General features: G+C 46.8%; 1 protein-coding gene across 1 annotated transcript in view; it reads left to right on the forward strand.

The window, feature by feature from the left end:
* Positions 1-18,404, forward strand: part of PPIL6 (peptidylprolyl isomerase like 6) — a 481,265-nt gene that overhangs the window by 211,171 nt on the left and 251,690 nt on the right. The window contains exon 6 of the mRNA XM_069606540.1: positions 12,965-13,021. Coding sequence (XP_069462641.1) covers positions 12,965-13,021 — 57 coding nt within the window. The remainder of the gene's footprint in view (positions 1-12,964; positions 13,022-18,404) is intronic.

Below are 18,404 nucleotides of genomic sequence, written 5' to 3' on the forward strand. Positions count from 1 at the left end.
AGGGCAGTTGATTAAAGTTCTGCTGGTCGTCTCAAATGTGTAAATGAATTAACTTTGTGTTGTGGGAATTGGGGGAGGATTGTGACATCACATGTCATAATTGTGGGCTGTGTGGGAAGAATTGTGGACCCAAATATTAAATGTAATCTTTGCTTTTCTTTAAGGGTTCAAAATGCGACAGCCAATCAGCTATGCATGGGGAGTTTTTCTCATGTCACACGATCACTAATGCTAATTACTTTGTATTGTATAAAAGTTCTAACTTTAGGGGCGTTTCTTTGACAGGGCCTTTTCATGCAGTTCTGTTCTGCAATCTGTTTGAACTTGTTGTCCCAGCTGCGTCTGGGGTCCTGAATAAAACGGCGTTACTTGTTGCACTGGTGTACACTCCTTTTTGATTACTTTTGGAATTTCTTGGTGAGTTTTTCAAAGCGACCCAGACTCATTGTCGGAAGCCCCTGCGAGATATCTCAGCCTATCAACAAAGGTGTGGGAATTCCAGCCGTGCTCCCGGAGGAGTGCGGTACATCATCCGTTGGCCTGTACTAAGAGCTCAAGCAAGATGAGGTCTGTGGACACAGCGTTCTCAAAGGTCCACCTGGTCCGGCACTACCTTCACTCGACTGAAGTGCAGGCCTTTAAAGGGAGACTCTGAGGTCAAGACAAGTGAAGAATCTCCTAAAAGGATACTTGAGTGTACCCATGTACGAAAGCGCAAGGGGCGGGAGGGATTCTTTTCATGGTGTGTAGGATGCGCCCTCATTTGTGGCGGAGAGGGCGATTGAGCGTAGTAGTCTTTGATGTTAGGTCTGCCATTCCGATACAGAGCAGGTGGGCGGTGGCATATCTGTGTTAGAGCAGAGGGTTGCCTAGTAAGTGGCGGACCTTGTTAGACCAGAGTTGCGCATAGTGCAAGCAATTGGTATAGTTGCGTCATTTTATTTGTCTTTGGGAAGAATTGTTTCGAGGGACATGTGTGCACGTGTTTTGTAAGTAGCAACAGTCTGTTTTGTGTTCTGTAAAGTTATTGTATTTTTTGTTTGGCTGTGGAAAAAACGGAAGAGCCAGAGCCGAAATAACTTGTAAATAGCTGCAGAGCCGCATAGCGTGAGTAAATGATGCAGTCGATTGAGAAGAGGAGTAAGCACTTTTTCTAACGTGCTGACATAGGGCATCTTTGTTAAGGTGGTGGGCCTGGGACAAGCCATTTCTGTACTAATGAAATATAACAAGACAGGCCTGTGGAGAAGGCCAGCGTGTGCAAGTATTAAGTGCCAGGTGTAAACGGGCGGGGCCTGCGGAGAAGGTCAGAGCGAATGAAAATAGTTTGATTGAGTGAAGCGGTAAGTATAAAATTGAGTGAGTGGAATTGATTGGAAAAGGAGTGAGCGTTTAAAGGTTTAAAATCATAAAGGAAAAGAGGGGAAAGTGAGAGAAGGATAGGGATTAAGGCGGGGACAATGACTTCCTATTTAATGGATGGATCAATTAATCACATGTGCCGATAAATGCCCCAATATCATCAGAAAATAACCAAGTACCATTATGAATGGGTACATGACACAATGGGAAAGTGTTGTAAAGAATGGCCTGGGGAGGGAAAGTTTGATAAAGATATTATAGACAGTATATATTCATACTTGTCAGCTACATACAAAGGTGCAAGACTTAAAAAGAGACAAGATATTTTAGGGCTTTGGAAATTGTATGAAGAAAAAGAAAAGGAGACAGAGAAAGGTAAAGAGGAACAGGGAAGTGAACCGCCCCCACCCTATACGATATACCCATTATTAAAACCAGCTGCAGAGTATACAAATCCAAAGCGAGTGCCTCAAGACAAGGAAGAAACACATAAAAAGAAAGAGGAGGGTGACACAAGCACTATTAGCAAGGATGAGAAAGGGAGGAGTAAATATTTAAATTACCTAAAAAAGAGCATGCAGCAGCAATTTGACAGTATGTTCAAGGATGCAGAAAGAGCAATGGAAAGGGAAATAGAGGAAAAAGGAAAGGAACACAATAAGGGAGTCAATGAATAGGGGTGGACAGCATGACGCATAAGATTTAAAATAGACGATTGGGGACAGGACTGGGACAATAGCAAAACTGATACGGCAGCAGAAGGGCACACCATATCAGAATGGGAAGATATTGCTGACAGCGATCAGGGGGATGACGAAACAGACACACAATTTGACAGACAGGAGACGGGAAAGGAGAAGAAAAGTGAGAGAAGAGGAGGAAACAGTGCCTGGGGAAATAGGCTTCGGAGCTGGAAAACGAGACTAGCAGTAGCCAAGAGACCACAAAGTTGGAATAAACACAGAGGACGCACGCAGATCGCCCTTTTGCAGAAAGCAAGGTGCGAGGTTAATTCCATACCATGGCAGACAATGGACAGGGACAATTTAGTTTACAGTTAACCTTCATTATTGGCGAGGGCAAGTAAGTGGATCTATGTCTTTGAAAAAGAGACAATGGGAATCCCATTGGCCATAGGGGACATCAAATGTTTATTGGCAGTATTGGTCGGGGAGGGAAGTGACAAAATATGGCCACAAGCTGGATATGCTGGTTTAAATTTAAACTCCAATATACATGATGGAGCACCTTTGAAAACATTAACGGACCATTTTATCACCACCCCTCTCCCCTCAACGCTCCCACTCACATGAGCTACCATGACCGTCCATCGGGATGTTAAGGCTCGCAATTGAGGCCAACAGTTCAGCTTTTTCTGGCGTTATGGTTTCTGGAAATTGTACCTGAGCACTTCAAGTTGCCTATTCAACCAGCGAGGCCCGGGGCAAGTCCAGCCCCAGCGTACAATCCGGCTTAGAGTTTAAGGTTTTCACCTCCCTCTTTCAACAAGAAAATACCCCATTTGATCAGAAAACGTTCCATCTTGTCATTTACCATCGCGGTCAGCTTATCATATGTAAATATGTCCCACAGTTTGGTTAATAGTTCCTTCTTAGTCGGGGCAGATTTGTCTTTCCATTTCTGGGTTTACGCTACCCTTCCAGCTCTCAGCTTTTTTTCAACGATTTTTGGGAACCTGGCGGTTTCAGAATCAGGGAGCGGGACACCTAACAAAACCTGTATGGGGCGTAAAGGTGAAGCCACACCAAACATATCTTTGATCCAACTTAGCACTTCAGTCCACTATACCTGAATAGTTGAACACTCCCACCACATAGGGTACCACGTTCCCCGTTGTCTGCATTCCCTTGGACAGAGTGGGGAGTGTCCCACAAACATTTTGGACAGTCTCACTTGGGGCAGGTGCCAAAAGTGGAGGATTTTAAAATGGTGTTCCGTAGCTGACGTGTACAGATTGCCAACCAACATAATTTATAATTTATAGATTTTCTCCCAGGTGTCATCCGTTATCTCTTCCCTTGGTCTTGTCGCCCAACATTGCCTGAAATTTTGCCTCCCCTCTAGCTCGGCCGTGACCAGCACCCTATAAATTCTAAAAAGAATTTCCTTCCTTGTTGTAGAGTCACAGAGGATTTGCTCAAGGGGTGTAAGGGTACGGGATTAACGTGCCACTTGGGGTCGGTCAATATGCCTTTCAAGCATAAGTATTCTAGGAAATTCAGATTCTCAGTTCCCAGGGCCTCTGATAATGCCTCATACCCTATGAAGGAGTCCCCCCCCCTAAACAATTGGGCTACACTCTCCAAACCCTTGTCTGACCACGGCTGCATGTTCCAGAAGCCCTTATTACCCAAGTCCAGCGGGGCGCCCCACAACAGACTCCGGGGCGAAGGCCAGGAGGAGAGGAGAGAGTTTGCTTTGTTGGGTTTCCAGAGACTCCACAGCATTGAAAGGGTAGGGTGAGTTCTAATGTGAGGCGGTATCTCATTGGCACGGTTCCACATAAAATCTCAAACTTTTTTGGGGTGGGTATGGATATCATCGATGGAGGTCCAGTAGGTGCCCATGTCCTCCCGCAGGTGCTCCAACATGACACAAAGCTGAGCTGTTTTGTGAAACAATCTGAAATCAGGGAGGCCAAAGCCCCCATAATCTCTAGTGGGAGTCAATGTGGCGAGTTTGATTCTAGGCCTCTTGCCCTTCATATGAACTGATTCACCATAGTTTGTAATTTCGCAAAGAAGGACTCCGGAAGCTGTGAGAGGTACGTAAATAAATAGAAGAGTCGTAGAAGAATATTCATTTTTACTGATGCCATTCATCCCAAACCAAGGGAGGGTGAGGGGGGCTCAGCCATGCAGGTCTGATCTTATGTTGTCTAGAATGGGGGTATAATTAACCTCTTTTAGTCTTGAAAGGTCTCTGGGGAGGCGAATGCCCAGGTATGGGGAGGCCGTGACCTCAACTCTCATTCCACAAATTGTCTTTCTGACTCTGGTCGCCAAGTCGTCACCTCCGATGGGCATAATTTTAAGTCCCAAGAACCTGCCAAAGCGTTGTATCTGGCTTAAAAGTTTGGGAAGAGATTCTGATAGGTTTGTCAGATAACAGAGAATATCATCGGCAAATAAGGAGAGCTTAAACTCTATCTCACCACGTTGAATTCCCATTATCCCTTGGTTTTCCCTGATAACGACTGCCAAGTGCTCCATACCCAGGGAGTGCAGCAAGGGAGAGATGGGTCAACCCTGCCTAGTCACTCTCGTAAACTGAAGGGGGGAGGAGAGAGTGCCGTTGACTGTCACTTTTGCCATGGGGCCATTGTAAAGCACTGATATCCACCGCCTAAACCTCGTACCCAGCCCCATCCTTTGCAGGACTTTTCCCATGTACTGCCACTCAACACGGTCAAAGGCTTTTTCTGAGTCAAGTGATATCAGGTGTGCTCCTAGCCCTTATGTCTTACCTCGTGCATTAGGTTTATGGACTTTCTTATGTTATCTGCTCTCTGTCGACCCTGGATAAATCCCACCTGATCTCCATTAACCAGAGAGGTCATCTGATGCCCAAGTCTATTGGCCAGCAGTTTTGCCATTATTTTAATATCAGTGTTCAGCAGAGAAATGGGTCGGTAGGATTGGCACTGGGCTGGGTCTTTCCCTTCCTTTGCCATAAATGGAGCCAGGGTGTAACAAAATCTTTTGTAGAAGAGGACCGTGAAACCATCTTCCCCAGGGGTGGTACCCCCCTTCCTGCCACTAATCGTGTCTATCACTTCCTGGGCCGTAATGGGAGCCTCAAAGAGTTCTGCCTTGTCCGCCGGGAGACACGGCATCAGGAGGGAGTCTAGAAACTGGTCTACATCCGACCCATACCCCTTGTACTATGAAGTGTAAAGGGTTTCATAGAATAATCGAAACTCCTCAGCTATCTGTTAGTCCTCAAGGAGTTTTTCGCCTCCTACTGATCGGATTGCGTCCACCCTCCCTCTCTTTCTCTGCTCTCTCAGCCTTCATGCCAGTATTTTATCGGCCTTGTCCCCTTTTTCCATATATTATTTTTTCAAGAATGACAGCTTTCTCTCCGTTTGGCCAATCAAGAGTGCTTTCAACTTAGCTCTACAGTCTTGCAATTCGGCCCACTTCCCTGGGAACATTTGGGTTTTGAGTCCCCACCACCCCCCGGCTGAATAGATGCAATTTTCTCCCTAAGGTCCCTCTCCTCGCGCTCCCTTTCCTTCTTTCTCCTGGATCCCATTCCTATCAGAGCTCCCCTAGTCATGGCCTCAAATGCCTCCCAGTCCCCTGCAGTCCCTACCTCCCCGTTATCATTACTTTCGAAACATTCTCGATCGATTTCAGCAGTACCAAGTCTAGTTCCTTGTCCCATAGAAGCTGGTCGTTGCATGACCACCTAGAGCATCGTTGCTTCCGGGGGCACCCTGATTCGAACTCTCACGAGATTGAGATCGGACCACGGGATTACATCGACAGCGACTTCACTAACACGTTCTAGGAGGGGGGGGGGGCTCTACAAGGATATAATCTATCCTAGAAAAAGTGCCATGAACCCTTGAGTAATATGTAAATAGGGGTCTCAACTCTGACCACTCGTGTAGGTGCCGATCACTCATAACTCCATATTTACTTTCCGGAAGCAAGCAGAAGTCCTCCTTTCTGTTTGGGTTGCATTGTAGGAGCCTAAACTCTTTCTATCACTTTCAGGATGCAAGACCATGTTGTAGTCCCCCCTATATCAGCATACCCTGAGCAAAGGTTTGAATTTTGGTTCTAACCGACTCCCAGTACTGGTCTCGGGCTTCATTTGGACAGTAGATGGAAACCACTGTGAACATGTGGCCATTGATCTCCCCCTTCACCATCACAAAACGGCCCCCTGGGTCTTTTGACTGTGCCTTCAGCATAAAATGTAGCTTGCCGGATACCAGGAGCGCTACTCGTTTTTTTTTTTTTGTTGGGCCGGATGCGTGAAACCCCTCCCCTATGGACCTGACTTTCAAGGACGGTTCCCTCCCTCTTTGCCAGTGGGTCTCCAGCAAGAGCATAAAGTCCAGCTTTAACCGATTAAATTCCCTAACTGTTAAGGACCTCTTGTGTGGGGGGTTTAAAGCTCTTACATTTAGTGACCCCAACGCCAGTGTGTTAGATGCGTCAGCCATCGGGGGGGGTGGTGCAGTTTTCTCTTATGCTTCTCAACTTTGGTACATCAGAGTACACTCCTCACGTGCCGTGGTCTCAATTATTTTAACGATTGCGCCCCCGGCGCCTGGACTAAACGCGACATTTATTGTGTCACTGTACCAGACCACCATTCCCTACCCACCCCTCTGGGCCAGTATGAAGCTAACTAACTCTTCTGAGCCCCTCTCCAGTTAGCCCGGGTCTGAAACATAAACTTGTATCTTCTCCACCCCTCAAGGCTACACCAACCCATAATGTTCCTACCAAGGAGAGCTGGGCAAAACACAGGGGCGACACCCCCTCGCCAAAGTCGTAGTCTGGGGGCGGCCAGAGGAACCCCCAGCCTCTCGCAAGGCCAGCTCCGTATAATCTGCCATCTCCTAGGAATCACGTTTCCCTCTCCATGGAGGCGCCAGGACCGCCCAGAGCAGTAGATTATGCTACCCCCTTGGTGAACCAACAAGCATTTAGGTTCGCTCTTCCGGGTGCAATGGCGATGCTGGATTCAGTTTTTTAAACTTCTTGTGACCCCGAACGTGCCGTCTGTCCACGAACCCATTTGTCTTCTGGGATTCCCTCAATTCTCGCCCTCGGGGTTCGGATGTGGTGGCGGGGGGGGCACATCGCCCAGCAGTTCATGTATGACTCTCGGTATATCGTCTTCTGTTATGAGGTTGAATTTGTATCCCTCATACTTGAAGGCAAGGGAAAAGGGGAATCCCCACCTATAACGCACTCCTTTGGCATTGAGCCACTTTGTGAGCGGCCCGCAGAGTCTACTCCATGTCAGGGTGAAGGCTGAGAGATCCCACTCTATCGTGCCCCTCTTCCTTGCCAATTCCAGGATCTTTGACTTCTCAGAGAAGTAATGGAATCTTGCCAGGCTTGATCTTGGCCCTCTAGAGCTCGCACCCGCTCTGTGGGCCCTATCTATGGTGGGTTTACTAGTATTCCCTTTGTTGAGTAGGTTGCTGACCACTGCATTTATGGCTTTAATAATGTCACTCCGGGTCTCACTCTCGCGCTCCGGGAAGCCAAAGAACCTCAAGTTATTGCAGCGTTCACAATTTTCTAAATCGTCAATTCTTAAGGCACATTTTTCCTCTCTCCTCTCCAACTCCGAAAGTCTCATGTCGATTTGGGTTTCCAACAGATCTTCGGAGGTTCGGTTGGCTTCTAGGTCTTGTATATGGTGGTCCATGTTATCTACCTTCTTGTCCAACCCATCCAACCTCCTGCCAATGTCGGCCCTGAAGCCCCTGATTTCTTCAAGGAGTGCCACCATGCCTTGGCTCATTGACTGGGCTTCCTCCGTGTCAGGAGCAGGCGTGAATGGCATGGTTGCCTGCAGCAGAGCTGGGCTCTGGTCGTGCCGAAACTTTTGAAGAGAGGCTGCCCAGCTCATGGGTGGTCACCAGAGGACTCAGTTCCGGTATTTTGGTATGTGGGGGGGTGAGACGAGTGTGCCCCAGGGGTGGGGGGCAGCTGGTGGTGGAGGTCTGCAGGTATTTTCCTATGTTTGTACATCAACTAGGCGGTTGGACTTTCTCTTTGTGCCCCTTATCGGTCTTCTGGGGTGCAGCGGGCCACCTTTTAGGAGGGTTAGGGTCAAGGGTTACTACCAATGCTGTATTGGGTTCAAGCCCCAAGTGGGAGCCGACAGTGGGGTTACCGACTTTGAGGGCCCAAACTGGCAGAAGGGCTGTCCAGGGGGCATCATGGACTCACCCCACTGCCTCCTCAGGAGCTCCTGGGGTTGATGCTGATTCACAGTTCTCAGGGGATCCTCCAGCTGCCCCCTCTCTAGCAGGGCAAATTCCACAAGGGGTCACGTGGGGGGGGGGGGGAGTAATTGGGCCTCTGTCTCTGTTTACTCATATGCTCTCGGGGCCTCTCGACCACCCACGAAGGACTGGTTGAGTTCATTGGTTGTGTTTGCCACTGGAGCCCCTGTTAGACAGGTGCAGGACTTTTCTCTGGGCTAGTCAGGCTCCCCTGCGCACAGGGCGTGTCCCCTGTTCCACCCACCGGCCCGGCCCAAGGACCGGCTGGGGCTCAGAGTGCGTCAAGTACAGTCCCTGTTGCTTGCGGGGGGGGCGGGCCTCTGCTTCCATGCGCCCAGGCACCCAGACACGAGTCAAGAGTTTGTCCCTCACCCCTGCTCGCGGAGGGGAGTGGGAAAGCAAGGTTGCTGTCAGACGCATGTGGCGCCTCAGGACCGTCGCTCAGGATACTACTTGGGTAGGCGCTGGCCAGGGAGGACGTATCCGGGTGCAAGAGTGTCAGGTATGGAAAAAGCGACCTTGCTGGCTCACAGAGACAGGTCAGGGTGGCACTTTTCTGCTCAGCTTTCCATAGGTGGGGGCCCACACTGCCCCCACCGCGGCCCGGGTGGTCACGGATGTGGTCCTCTTTTATGCTCTCCATCCTCTGTGGCTCAAGTTCCCCCGGCGACACAGTGCTCGTCCCCGATCTCAGTCGGAGGGACGGGTCCAAGGCGGCTTCTCCCTTTGTGAAGGAGCCACCGAGTTCTGTGTTAGAGCAGCGTATTAATGAGGCGGGCCTCAGATCTGCGCACTTCAAGCGCTGCCTCCTGGTGCTCCAAGGTGGCTCGGGATCCCTTGGCGACCCGCTGCCGTTGCTAATGTAAGTTTCTCCGGCCTCCAGGCGTCCAGAGAGACGCGGGCTGGACTGGGGGTGCCCCTTGGCTTCCAACACCCCAGAGGGGGGGGATTGTTACCTCACACGTGGGCGTCTCAGATGGGGGCTCTCCCAGCAATTCTGTCCGTGGGAGAGGAACGCAGGGACTTTACATCACTACGCCCCCTGGTGGCCAATCATGTACACCCCTTTTTGAGTACTTTTGTAATTTCTTGGTGAGTTTTTCGAGGCGACCCCCGACTCAATAGCATGCTGCCCCGGCGGCTTCCCGCTTCTCCCGTTCTCTACGGTAGCTTTGTTTCTGCAGGAAAACATCACGGGTCTCAGCACTTGCTCGGGTAATTGACTTTGCCTTCTTGCGTCTCGTTATCAGACCTCACCGGCATTCCCGCTCTCGGCTTCGCTGCAGGATGTTACCATCTACTGGTATATGATATGATATGAAGGGTTATTTATAACGCGCTTAATACCCAGAGGTTTCTAAGCAAGGACCCGGGGATCGAACCTTTGTCGCTCCGTGTCGTTTTGCTTCCAAGGCGAGCACATTGCCACTGAGCTATCCTCCCAAGACAAGGTGCGAGTAGTTGGGAGTTGTCAGCGCTCCTTGCTGAGGTGTTCTCGTGCCGTTAGACAGATGTCTTGTTCACCAAGGTACGACCGTGGTCATGACACCACTTTGGACGGTCTTCTCTACCGGTTTGCCCAATGGTTTCCCCAATGCTGGTATTGCCGGTCCTCCAGCCTTTCGACTTCTTCACCTCTCTGAAAGTTGTGGACTCTGCAGCTTAGTTCTGCTTCACTTCTCCAAGGCGCTATTACATCAGGTGCTTCCCCTGCGCACCTTACTGTCTCTCTCACTCTCTCTTTGCTTTACTTGTCCCACCCATATACCGATTTCTTTATAAAGAGAAATCTTCTTGTCCTTTGTATGGTTTGTTTCATTCAACAATGTCTGAATGCAAATAGGAGGAGCCATCATTCTTCATAGAGGGCAGTGCCATATATGCAGACAAAATGATTGGTCTAGGGAGTTCCCCGTAGGAACGAAAGTCCTTGTCCTCTAACGTGGAGTCAATCTCAGTGATATCTCACTTGCCCAAACCCTTAGGCAGGGTCTTGCAAAGTGGAGTCACCTCCCTAGCCTCAAAGGGGCTGGCTCTCCCCTGGGCAGAAGGGACGAACACTGTTGATTTGTCACATTGTGCAAGCATATATAAAGACAGAAGCAGTATGGCCGTATGCACCAGGCAAGACTCTCACCCAGTCCTGAATCTGCAACTGACTTGCAAATAATTGTAAACTTTCACTGACCTTAGGAGGGATCTTCAAGGGAAATTACAACAGTAAGACTCATGTGAATTTAAAAAACAATGAAGAGCGAACTATGAGACACCCAAAAGGATGCAGCTGTAATAACATGTCTTTCATTTCTTTCATCTACAAAGAGCCTCTAGTCACTCTAACTCATCATGCCCTCACTGATTCTCCTCCCACGTGCGCATCTCAGGCTGCAGAGAGTGAAAGGGGACAGAAATGAGAAATGACCCTCTAGGCTGAAACGTGAGACCTCTGGGACTCAACTGTACCACAGAAAGCTTGGCTCCAGCAGCCTCTCCTCAATACACTTGCTTCCTGTCTATATATAACTTCTGAACTAATTGGTCTTGTACATTCCCATTTTCTAGTATTATTACTCTTTCCTAAATGTCACATTTTTCTTATGTTCTACCGTTTTGTCTTCATAGCCAAATGTGCTAAATTCATTATAAAAACATACATGCTCTCTGTTGCATTATGTCTGTTGCAGTGTGTCATCTTCATTGCAGAACATCCTTGGAATGTGGGATATTGTATACCAATTACAGCATATTTTCTATATTTTACTTTCAGAGTGGTGAGGAATGTGTTCAAACTAGCTTTGCTAAATTGGGACAGACAACGTTTTATTTGTACAAATTCTATAAAACAATAAACATTCCTTCTTGTTTCAATTGTGCGTTCAGTGCCAACACCGTTTAATAATCCTTGCTCATTTGTTTAACAAAAAGATAATGCAGGTTTAGAGAATATGTCCTGTCAGAAAGTGCTCAAGTCTGAGAGATTTTTTTTCAAGTTTCTCTTCATAGTTTTTAGGGATGACAATCGAGGCCTAGACCTAGATTAACTCTCTCCCGAACTTGTTGCTTGAACATGAAGCTTCCAAATAAACAATGTACTGTTAGATCTGACCCCTATAGGGCTACAAAGAAAACTAAATGCCCTTCAAGCGTATGTTGCAAACAGCAAGCAACAAATAAACGCAACGAAATCAGAAATCCTAATTTGGAAGAGACTGAAAACAAAAAGAAACAAGGGTTTCCAATGGAGGCTATATGACACCTCCATTAAAATATCCAACAACCTGAAATATCTGGGAGTAATGATCAGTTCAGATGGCGGTGACAGTCCATGGAAGACAAATCTGGAGCTGAAAATTGACCAATTTATCACCCAAGCATTGACCATAAAGAAAAAATGTGGGATGTTTTCAATACAATGCTTAATTGATTTATACAACCAAAAAAAAGTCACACCCAATCACTTATGCGGGAGAATGCTGTTTGAGAATGCCATGGGAAACTTGGGAGCGTCTGGAATCTAGATTTTGGAAAAGAGTGTTAAGGCTGCCAAATTGTGTCCCAAGCGGAGTAATAAGACATGAATTGGGACTCCACTTGCTACATGTACAAGTGGTGTGGAAGAGTTTGACAGCCTACAGAAAAGCAGAACGTAGTGATTGTCCTGCCCAATACAAGGTGCTGAAGGCACAAACTCCTAAAATGGAATATGGTCTTTTAAACATCTGGAGACACAAATGCCAAGAAATAATGGAAAACATTGGCATAAATATGACCCAGCTACACAAAAACCCCAAAAAAGTAAAAGAAGCTCTTTTAACAATTGATTGGGCCCAAACAGAAGATATACGGGTGAAAGAAAAATCTCACACACTCTCAAACAAACTACTCAATTTTCCGAAAATATTACCAAACTATCTGAGAAAGAGTGAAAATTGGAAACACAGAGACACTCTATTGCGCTTTAGACTGAATATCATACGAACTCGTCAGATATTAAAGACATACGGCTTAGCGGAAACCAGTACATGCCGTCTCTGTAACGAAGAAGAAGAATCCCTTCAACACCTGACAATGTTTTGTAAACAATTGAAATCTGAAAGAGAAAGGACTCCCTTACCTGCTTTGCCAACAACATGCGGTTTGGACCGACGCATGGTGGGAAGCCATGTATGTAGTGCTTAACAAAAAAACGGTCAGAGGCCAAGGCTTGTTTCTAAATGCAGCACTACAAAAGCTTACCAAGCAAGTAAATCGAGAAGGTCTGTGATATAGTCATTAATCTCAACCTGGATAGAATAGCCAAACTTAGGACAATTAAGACAGTGGGAATTTCAATGGAACAATCAGTTGTAAAATGTTTGGCTTGGTGAGAATGACAAACAGAAATGTTAAGTAAAAATTGTATTAATTTATGATAAATGCTTTAAATAAATAAAAAAATAAAAACAATGTTTATATGCATCTTTCTTTACGACTGCTTGCCTCATGTATTTTAGATTTTTTAAAGCAAGAATAATTAATTGGCAAGTGAAGATGCCCTGTTAAGTCACCACAAAGTATGGTGTTTATTATAAGTAACTACATATATTTATTCTTCAGGTATACCATGTGGAATAGGAGATGAAAATGAATCAATTTTCGGAGGCGTTTTTGAAGGTATGGATTTTAGCAAATATTTTAGATATGTCAATTGAGCATTGTAATGTTATCTACTAAACAATTGTGGCTGAAATATTTAGCATGCCAATAATTGAAACTCAATAGTGTGGTCTAAAAAATAATGTGACACTGTAGTAGTACAAATCCTGTTCAACTCTCGCCTCTGGAGACATGCATAGAAAATGTGCACTAGAGTAAATAAGTTCATGCATGTGAACAGCTCAGGTTTGCACCCACTGCCTTATTCTTGATTCCAAAACCTTTGAACAAATGATATACCTGGAGCATCTTTGAGATGCTTATGTATTAGTGTGATTCACACAGATATTCTCCAAGGCAAGTCTGGCATCTCCAGATTTGCTCCATTGGAAATATTTGAGAATCGGATTCCAAGTGTTCTTAAAGGAAATCTGTTCTTAATCAGGGCAAATTGTTAAACTTATTATATTCCTCTATTTGTTTGCAGAAATCCTCAGTAGCTTCCAACATCATTATACCGCAGGGGTTCTTTATCCAACATATAATAAGCAAGAACTGTAATAGGAAAATCCTCTAACCACTCCTCATTACTGTTAGATTGTGAAGTCCCAAGGTCTGTTGCCAGAGCGGGTATAAAGTGAGAAAGACAGCTCTATCAGAAAACTTCCAGCTGCTACTAAAACACTAAAACACCATTTGTGGTGGAATAGCAGAGGAAGATCATGTAAGGCTCTGTAGAGTCTATGAGGCAAGTCAAGGCAATATGGCATTGCAGCCATTTTGTTGATACCAGTGCCTAAGAATATGTGCCTTCACTTCCCATGTTCATGCAGTTAGGGCCAATATATGTCATCATTGAGTGACGGTGTGATATTAATATCACAATCACATTATTAACTTTCTCAAAGTCTTGCTCTTTGTTATTTTATCAGACAAAGTTTCTTACATATTTGTGGTTCTCCTTGCCCTTTCTGGAATATTCTCTCAGACTCTGCTGCACCACGTCTTTGCTCCTTTCTTTTTTTTTTTATAAATCTGTTTATTATTTTCCAATAAAACACGTAACAAAACGAACAAAAGATTGCCAAGACTTGGTTACATAATTTCAAGAACGTCACATTGCATGCATAAAGGCCACAGATGAGCCAGGAGCGGGTAATGTCAGTCAGTGGTTTCATCCTGTGCATAATGGGAAGGAGGCAGTCCTCAAGGGCAGTACATTGTTCATCCCACACACATCCCCCACACTTTGCGGAATGTTTGTGGACAGCCTCTGGCATTATAGATTCACCTTTCTAGCGATGCACATCCGTGGACGTCTGCGACCCATCAGCTGAGTTTTGGTCTTCCTGCTGAGCGCTAGATTGCAGCTATGAGCCTCTTCCCAGCCCCTGCATTACTTAGAGGAATGTGTTTTCGTGTCTGGTGAACTCCTTTACTCCTTTCTTGATGTTGGCATCCTCTAGTTAGTTTCTTGATTTCTTTTCAAGTCATTCCCAATTATCAGCCCTTTTTAGGCCCACATGCTTTCATGTTTCTCAGCACATTTGCTGGGCTCTATGCTCTTTTTAGACTTCTCAATGCCCCCCTTAGGCTGTAATGCCTCTTTCAGACTTCTCAGTGCCCCTCTTAACCTCCAGGTGCTTTGTCAGGCTCTAAGGCTCTAGGAACTTTGTAAAACCCATCTTAAGCTTTAGCTGTCTTTCAGACCTCTCAACACCCTTCTTAGGGTCTAGATCAGGGGGTCTGCGGCTATCCAGATGTTTTGGACTACAACTCCCATGGGCCCTCACCATTGACTATACTGACTAGGGAGGATGGGAATTGTAGTCCAACACATTTGGAGCCAATGGTTGCAGACCCCTGGTCTAGATATTTGGCACGCTACTCAAGGCCACTCAGAGGCCTTCTGTACTTTGTATGATTTTCAGGAACGTATTTCTGTGGTGACCAACCAGCTGTTTCCATCAGCTTCTGGGTACCATAGCTCATTTCTTCCTCTTTCTCCTGATGATATGACAGACTGCATTCCATCAGTCTTGCTTGCTTTATACCCTTCTTCCAGCCATGATTGGTAGGGGGATTCACGAAGATTTCCTTTTGAAATATATTGTCTCTGGGAGTTATACCTCTGTCCATTTTGCCATCAACTCTGCTTTCTGGCCCCTTTTACGTGACAGCCAAAAGGACAGGTTATTTAAACCAGGATGGCCATTTTGGAAAAAGCTACTTTTAGATTGTGGCATCCACCACATGGGCTGCTACCTCTTGGACCAAGAAAGTCAATGAAATGCCGGTTTCTAAGTAACTCGATTTTATTTTCTGGGTTTAAGAGCTGATGATCAAAATTGCCTCTTTAAAAAAGGGTTTCATGCTGACAGTGCCAAATATATGCCAGCATTTCTACTGCTGAAACAGTGTCATACTGGGTGGGCCTCATATCTGCCAGTATTGCCACTGTAAAACTTATTGCATCTTGGCTATGTCCAATAAATGCCAGTTTGTAATATGCTGATGATGATCGTGTTGTGATCATGTGAAGTGGGAGGGCGCCGGGTGGCACAGGGGGCAGGGTGGGTGGAAGGGGAGAGAATTGGCATTTGCAGGTTGGCAGATGCAGGATAATAAAGAGGTGTTAGAAAACCCTGCCTGGTGGCCGTGCCTTGTATATGATATGATAATGATATGAGATGGCATTTATCACGCGCCCATACACAAGTGTTTCATATGGGAATGGTGTTGTGAAGAAGTGCAGGGAAGAGCATCTGTGGCTGCTAGGGAGTGCCCCTCGGCATTGGCGATGAGAGGAGAGCAACGAAACCGCTCGTGGAATGCCAGCAGAGGTGCGCGGCCGCCCAATGAGTCGGCACCCAGTAAGCGGTGGAGTGCAGCACACCGGAAATGAGCCTGCGCACGACAGCGCAACCATCGGAAGCAGGGAAGCAGTCGGGCAGTCGGTGAGGACTGCCTGACGAGGTACGGTGGCCCAGGGGATAATTCCAGTGCGTGCATGAAGTAGCACGCACACTGAAAGAGTCAAAGCAGGCCTCGTTCTTCATGGGCCACAACAGCAGCGGGCTGCAGAAGACAAAAATAAAACTACACATATGCCAATTACTTCAAAGCAGCATACTCCTTCCATACTCCTCATAGTGGGTCCTCCAGACTGTCTGATATAGTAACATTGGTGGGGGGTAATAAGAGCCTCAGACCCCACCAACATAACCGTTGCAAGGAGACCCGTCAATAAGGCCCAGCAGTACAACTAATTGCGGAGGGATGGCAGTGCAGCTTCTACAAGAACACATGTCACATAGGTAGTGGCCAATCAGTGGTAATCAGCAGCCACACCATGTCAGGACAATTCCACATCACAATACCCACCACACCACCACCCACGCCTCAGGGAGGCCTATCATCCAGATCGCAAGACAATTTGGCCATGCAGCTACCCAGCCATTTTGACACCGTGGAGACCAGCACCTTGCGGCCCAGATGGAAAAGGTGGGTTAGAGATTTCAACATCTGCATATGAGGCGTAGGCCCGTTGGATAATGAAAAGAAACACAGCTTACTGTCACTAGCTATCGGGCCCAATGTGAGGTACGTGGTGGACGAACTCCCGGCTGATACCACAGACTTCTCCACGGGCCTCAGGGGGGCACTAACGGAATATTTTACCACTCACCAACTTGGACTACAAGTGCCACGTGTTCCACATGACTAAACCGAACAAGGGTGAGTCTGTGGACGCGTTCGTGATGTGATTGCGTGTCCGTATAAAGCACTGCGTCATCAGCAATTATTCCAATGAAGAAGCAGTGAGATTGCAAATCATCGCGGAATGTGAATCCCCTGTGTTCCCAAAAAGTCTGCTTTAGAAACAGCGGACCCTAGATGAGATTTTGAAGCTAGCCAGGTCTGACACTGTGCTGGAGCTACAGGTGGAAGCCATGGGCACATTAAAGTATTTGCCCCACATTCAGAAGCAATTCACAAGGTAGCCATGTTCTCAACACATCAACAGAGCAGTGACCCATTCTGCTACAGATGCATCTTTGAATTTCTGCACCAAGGTGTGTGCCCTGCCCTGGGTCAACGCCGCATGCGGAGGAGAGCACCATTTTAAAGCGGTGTGCCGAATGTCCCCTAGCCAGGCTAGAGGAGAAGGCACACTTTTGGGGACATCCAGACCGTAGGACAGATCGACCACACTTCAAATGGGGCATCAGCACCATACAAACCCCTGCATAGATGTCAAAAAGAGCGAATGGAGGAGAGCCATCTACATGACAAGCCAGTACCAGAATGGCACACTCGACGTTCTTCCAGTTCAAGACTGCCCAAATGCTATGTTAGATGCCTGATAGAACAGTCTGCTTCAGACAGCGGCTCCAGCTGCTCCTCAGCCGAAGAAGCAAGGAGAAAACACTGATCCGTGGTGTCTGGAGCAGTTTCTGAAGGCTATTGGAGGGAGAAAGACAAGGCAGAAACCTCAGAGCAGAGATAGGTGATGGAAGGAGTGTGCTGAAAGCATGCTAGTGGAAGGAGAAAGGAAGGAGGCTAGAGCATTATATGGGAGGTTGGGTGAAGAGCTAAGAAGGAGTTGGGCACGAAAAGAAGTGTAAGGAGGCAAGAGAGAGGTGACTGGAGGAAGAGAGGAAAGTAGTGAGAACATCATACAGGAAGTTGGGAGGAAAATTGAAAAGGAAGGGAGAAAGAAACTCAGAGAGAGATGTGTGGGAGAACACAAGAAAAAGAAGGATGGAGTGGAGACAGCGAGGGAGAGAATATACCAATAAGAAGATTCGGGGAGATATCAAAGGATCGACTTCAGATTAAATTCAGGATGCAGGTTGAGGAAGGCAACGCAAGAGAACCTAAAAAGGGGAGTGAGAAAGCTAACATCGGGGAGGTGGTTAGAGGAAACATCTGTGGAGAAATTGGAGGCTGTGTTCAGAAAGGCAGTGGGAGAGAAGACTGAAGAAAGTGACGAAGAGAACATCAAGGAGAAGGCCATCTGAAGGAGTTAATTGAGGTTAGATTCAGCAGGCAGGTGATGGGTAGATCGAGAAAGGAGTTGGAGGTAAGGCCAAAACAGCCATGAGTCAGAGAAAGTAGAGAAGAACCTGGCAAGCCTGAAGCCTGATCAGGGTGATTCCGGGAGGGATGAAACATCGAAGAGTTAAGGAGGAGAGGCAGAGTATACAGAACAGAAGATTTAGTGCAGAGCAGTTCAGTTAGGTTTGAGACCATTGGAATCCATCATGGAGGAAAGCAAGGATGAGGTTTGTGGAAGTAGTGGCTGCATCCTAGGACAGGGAATGGCAAGAACCGTAAAACAAAGCTAGCAGGCAAATTAAGCTTAGCAACCAGCTGCTGGAAGTTCTTGGGGTTTGGT

The sequence above is a fragment of the Ambystoma mexicanum genome, chromosome 4p (assembly GCF_040938575.1).
Source record: "Ambystoma mexicanum isolate Mex_15411 chromosome 4p, UKY_AmexF1_1, whole genome shotgun sequence".
Classification (NCBI taxonomy): domain Eukaryota; kingdom Metazoa; phylum Chordata; class Amphibia; order Caudata; family Ambystomatidae; genus Ambystoma; species Ambystoma mexicanum.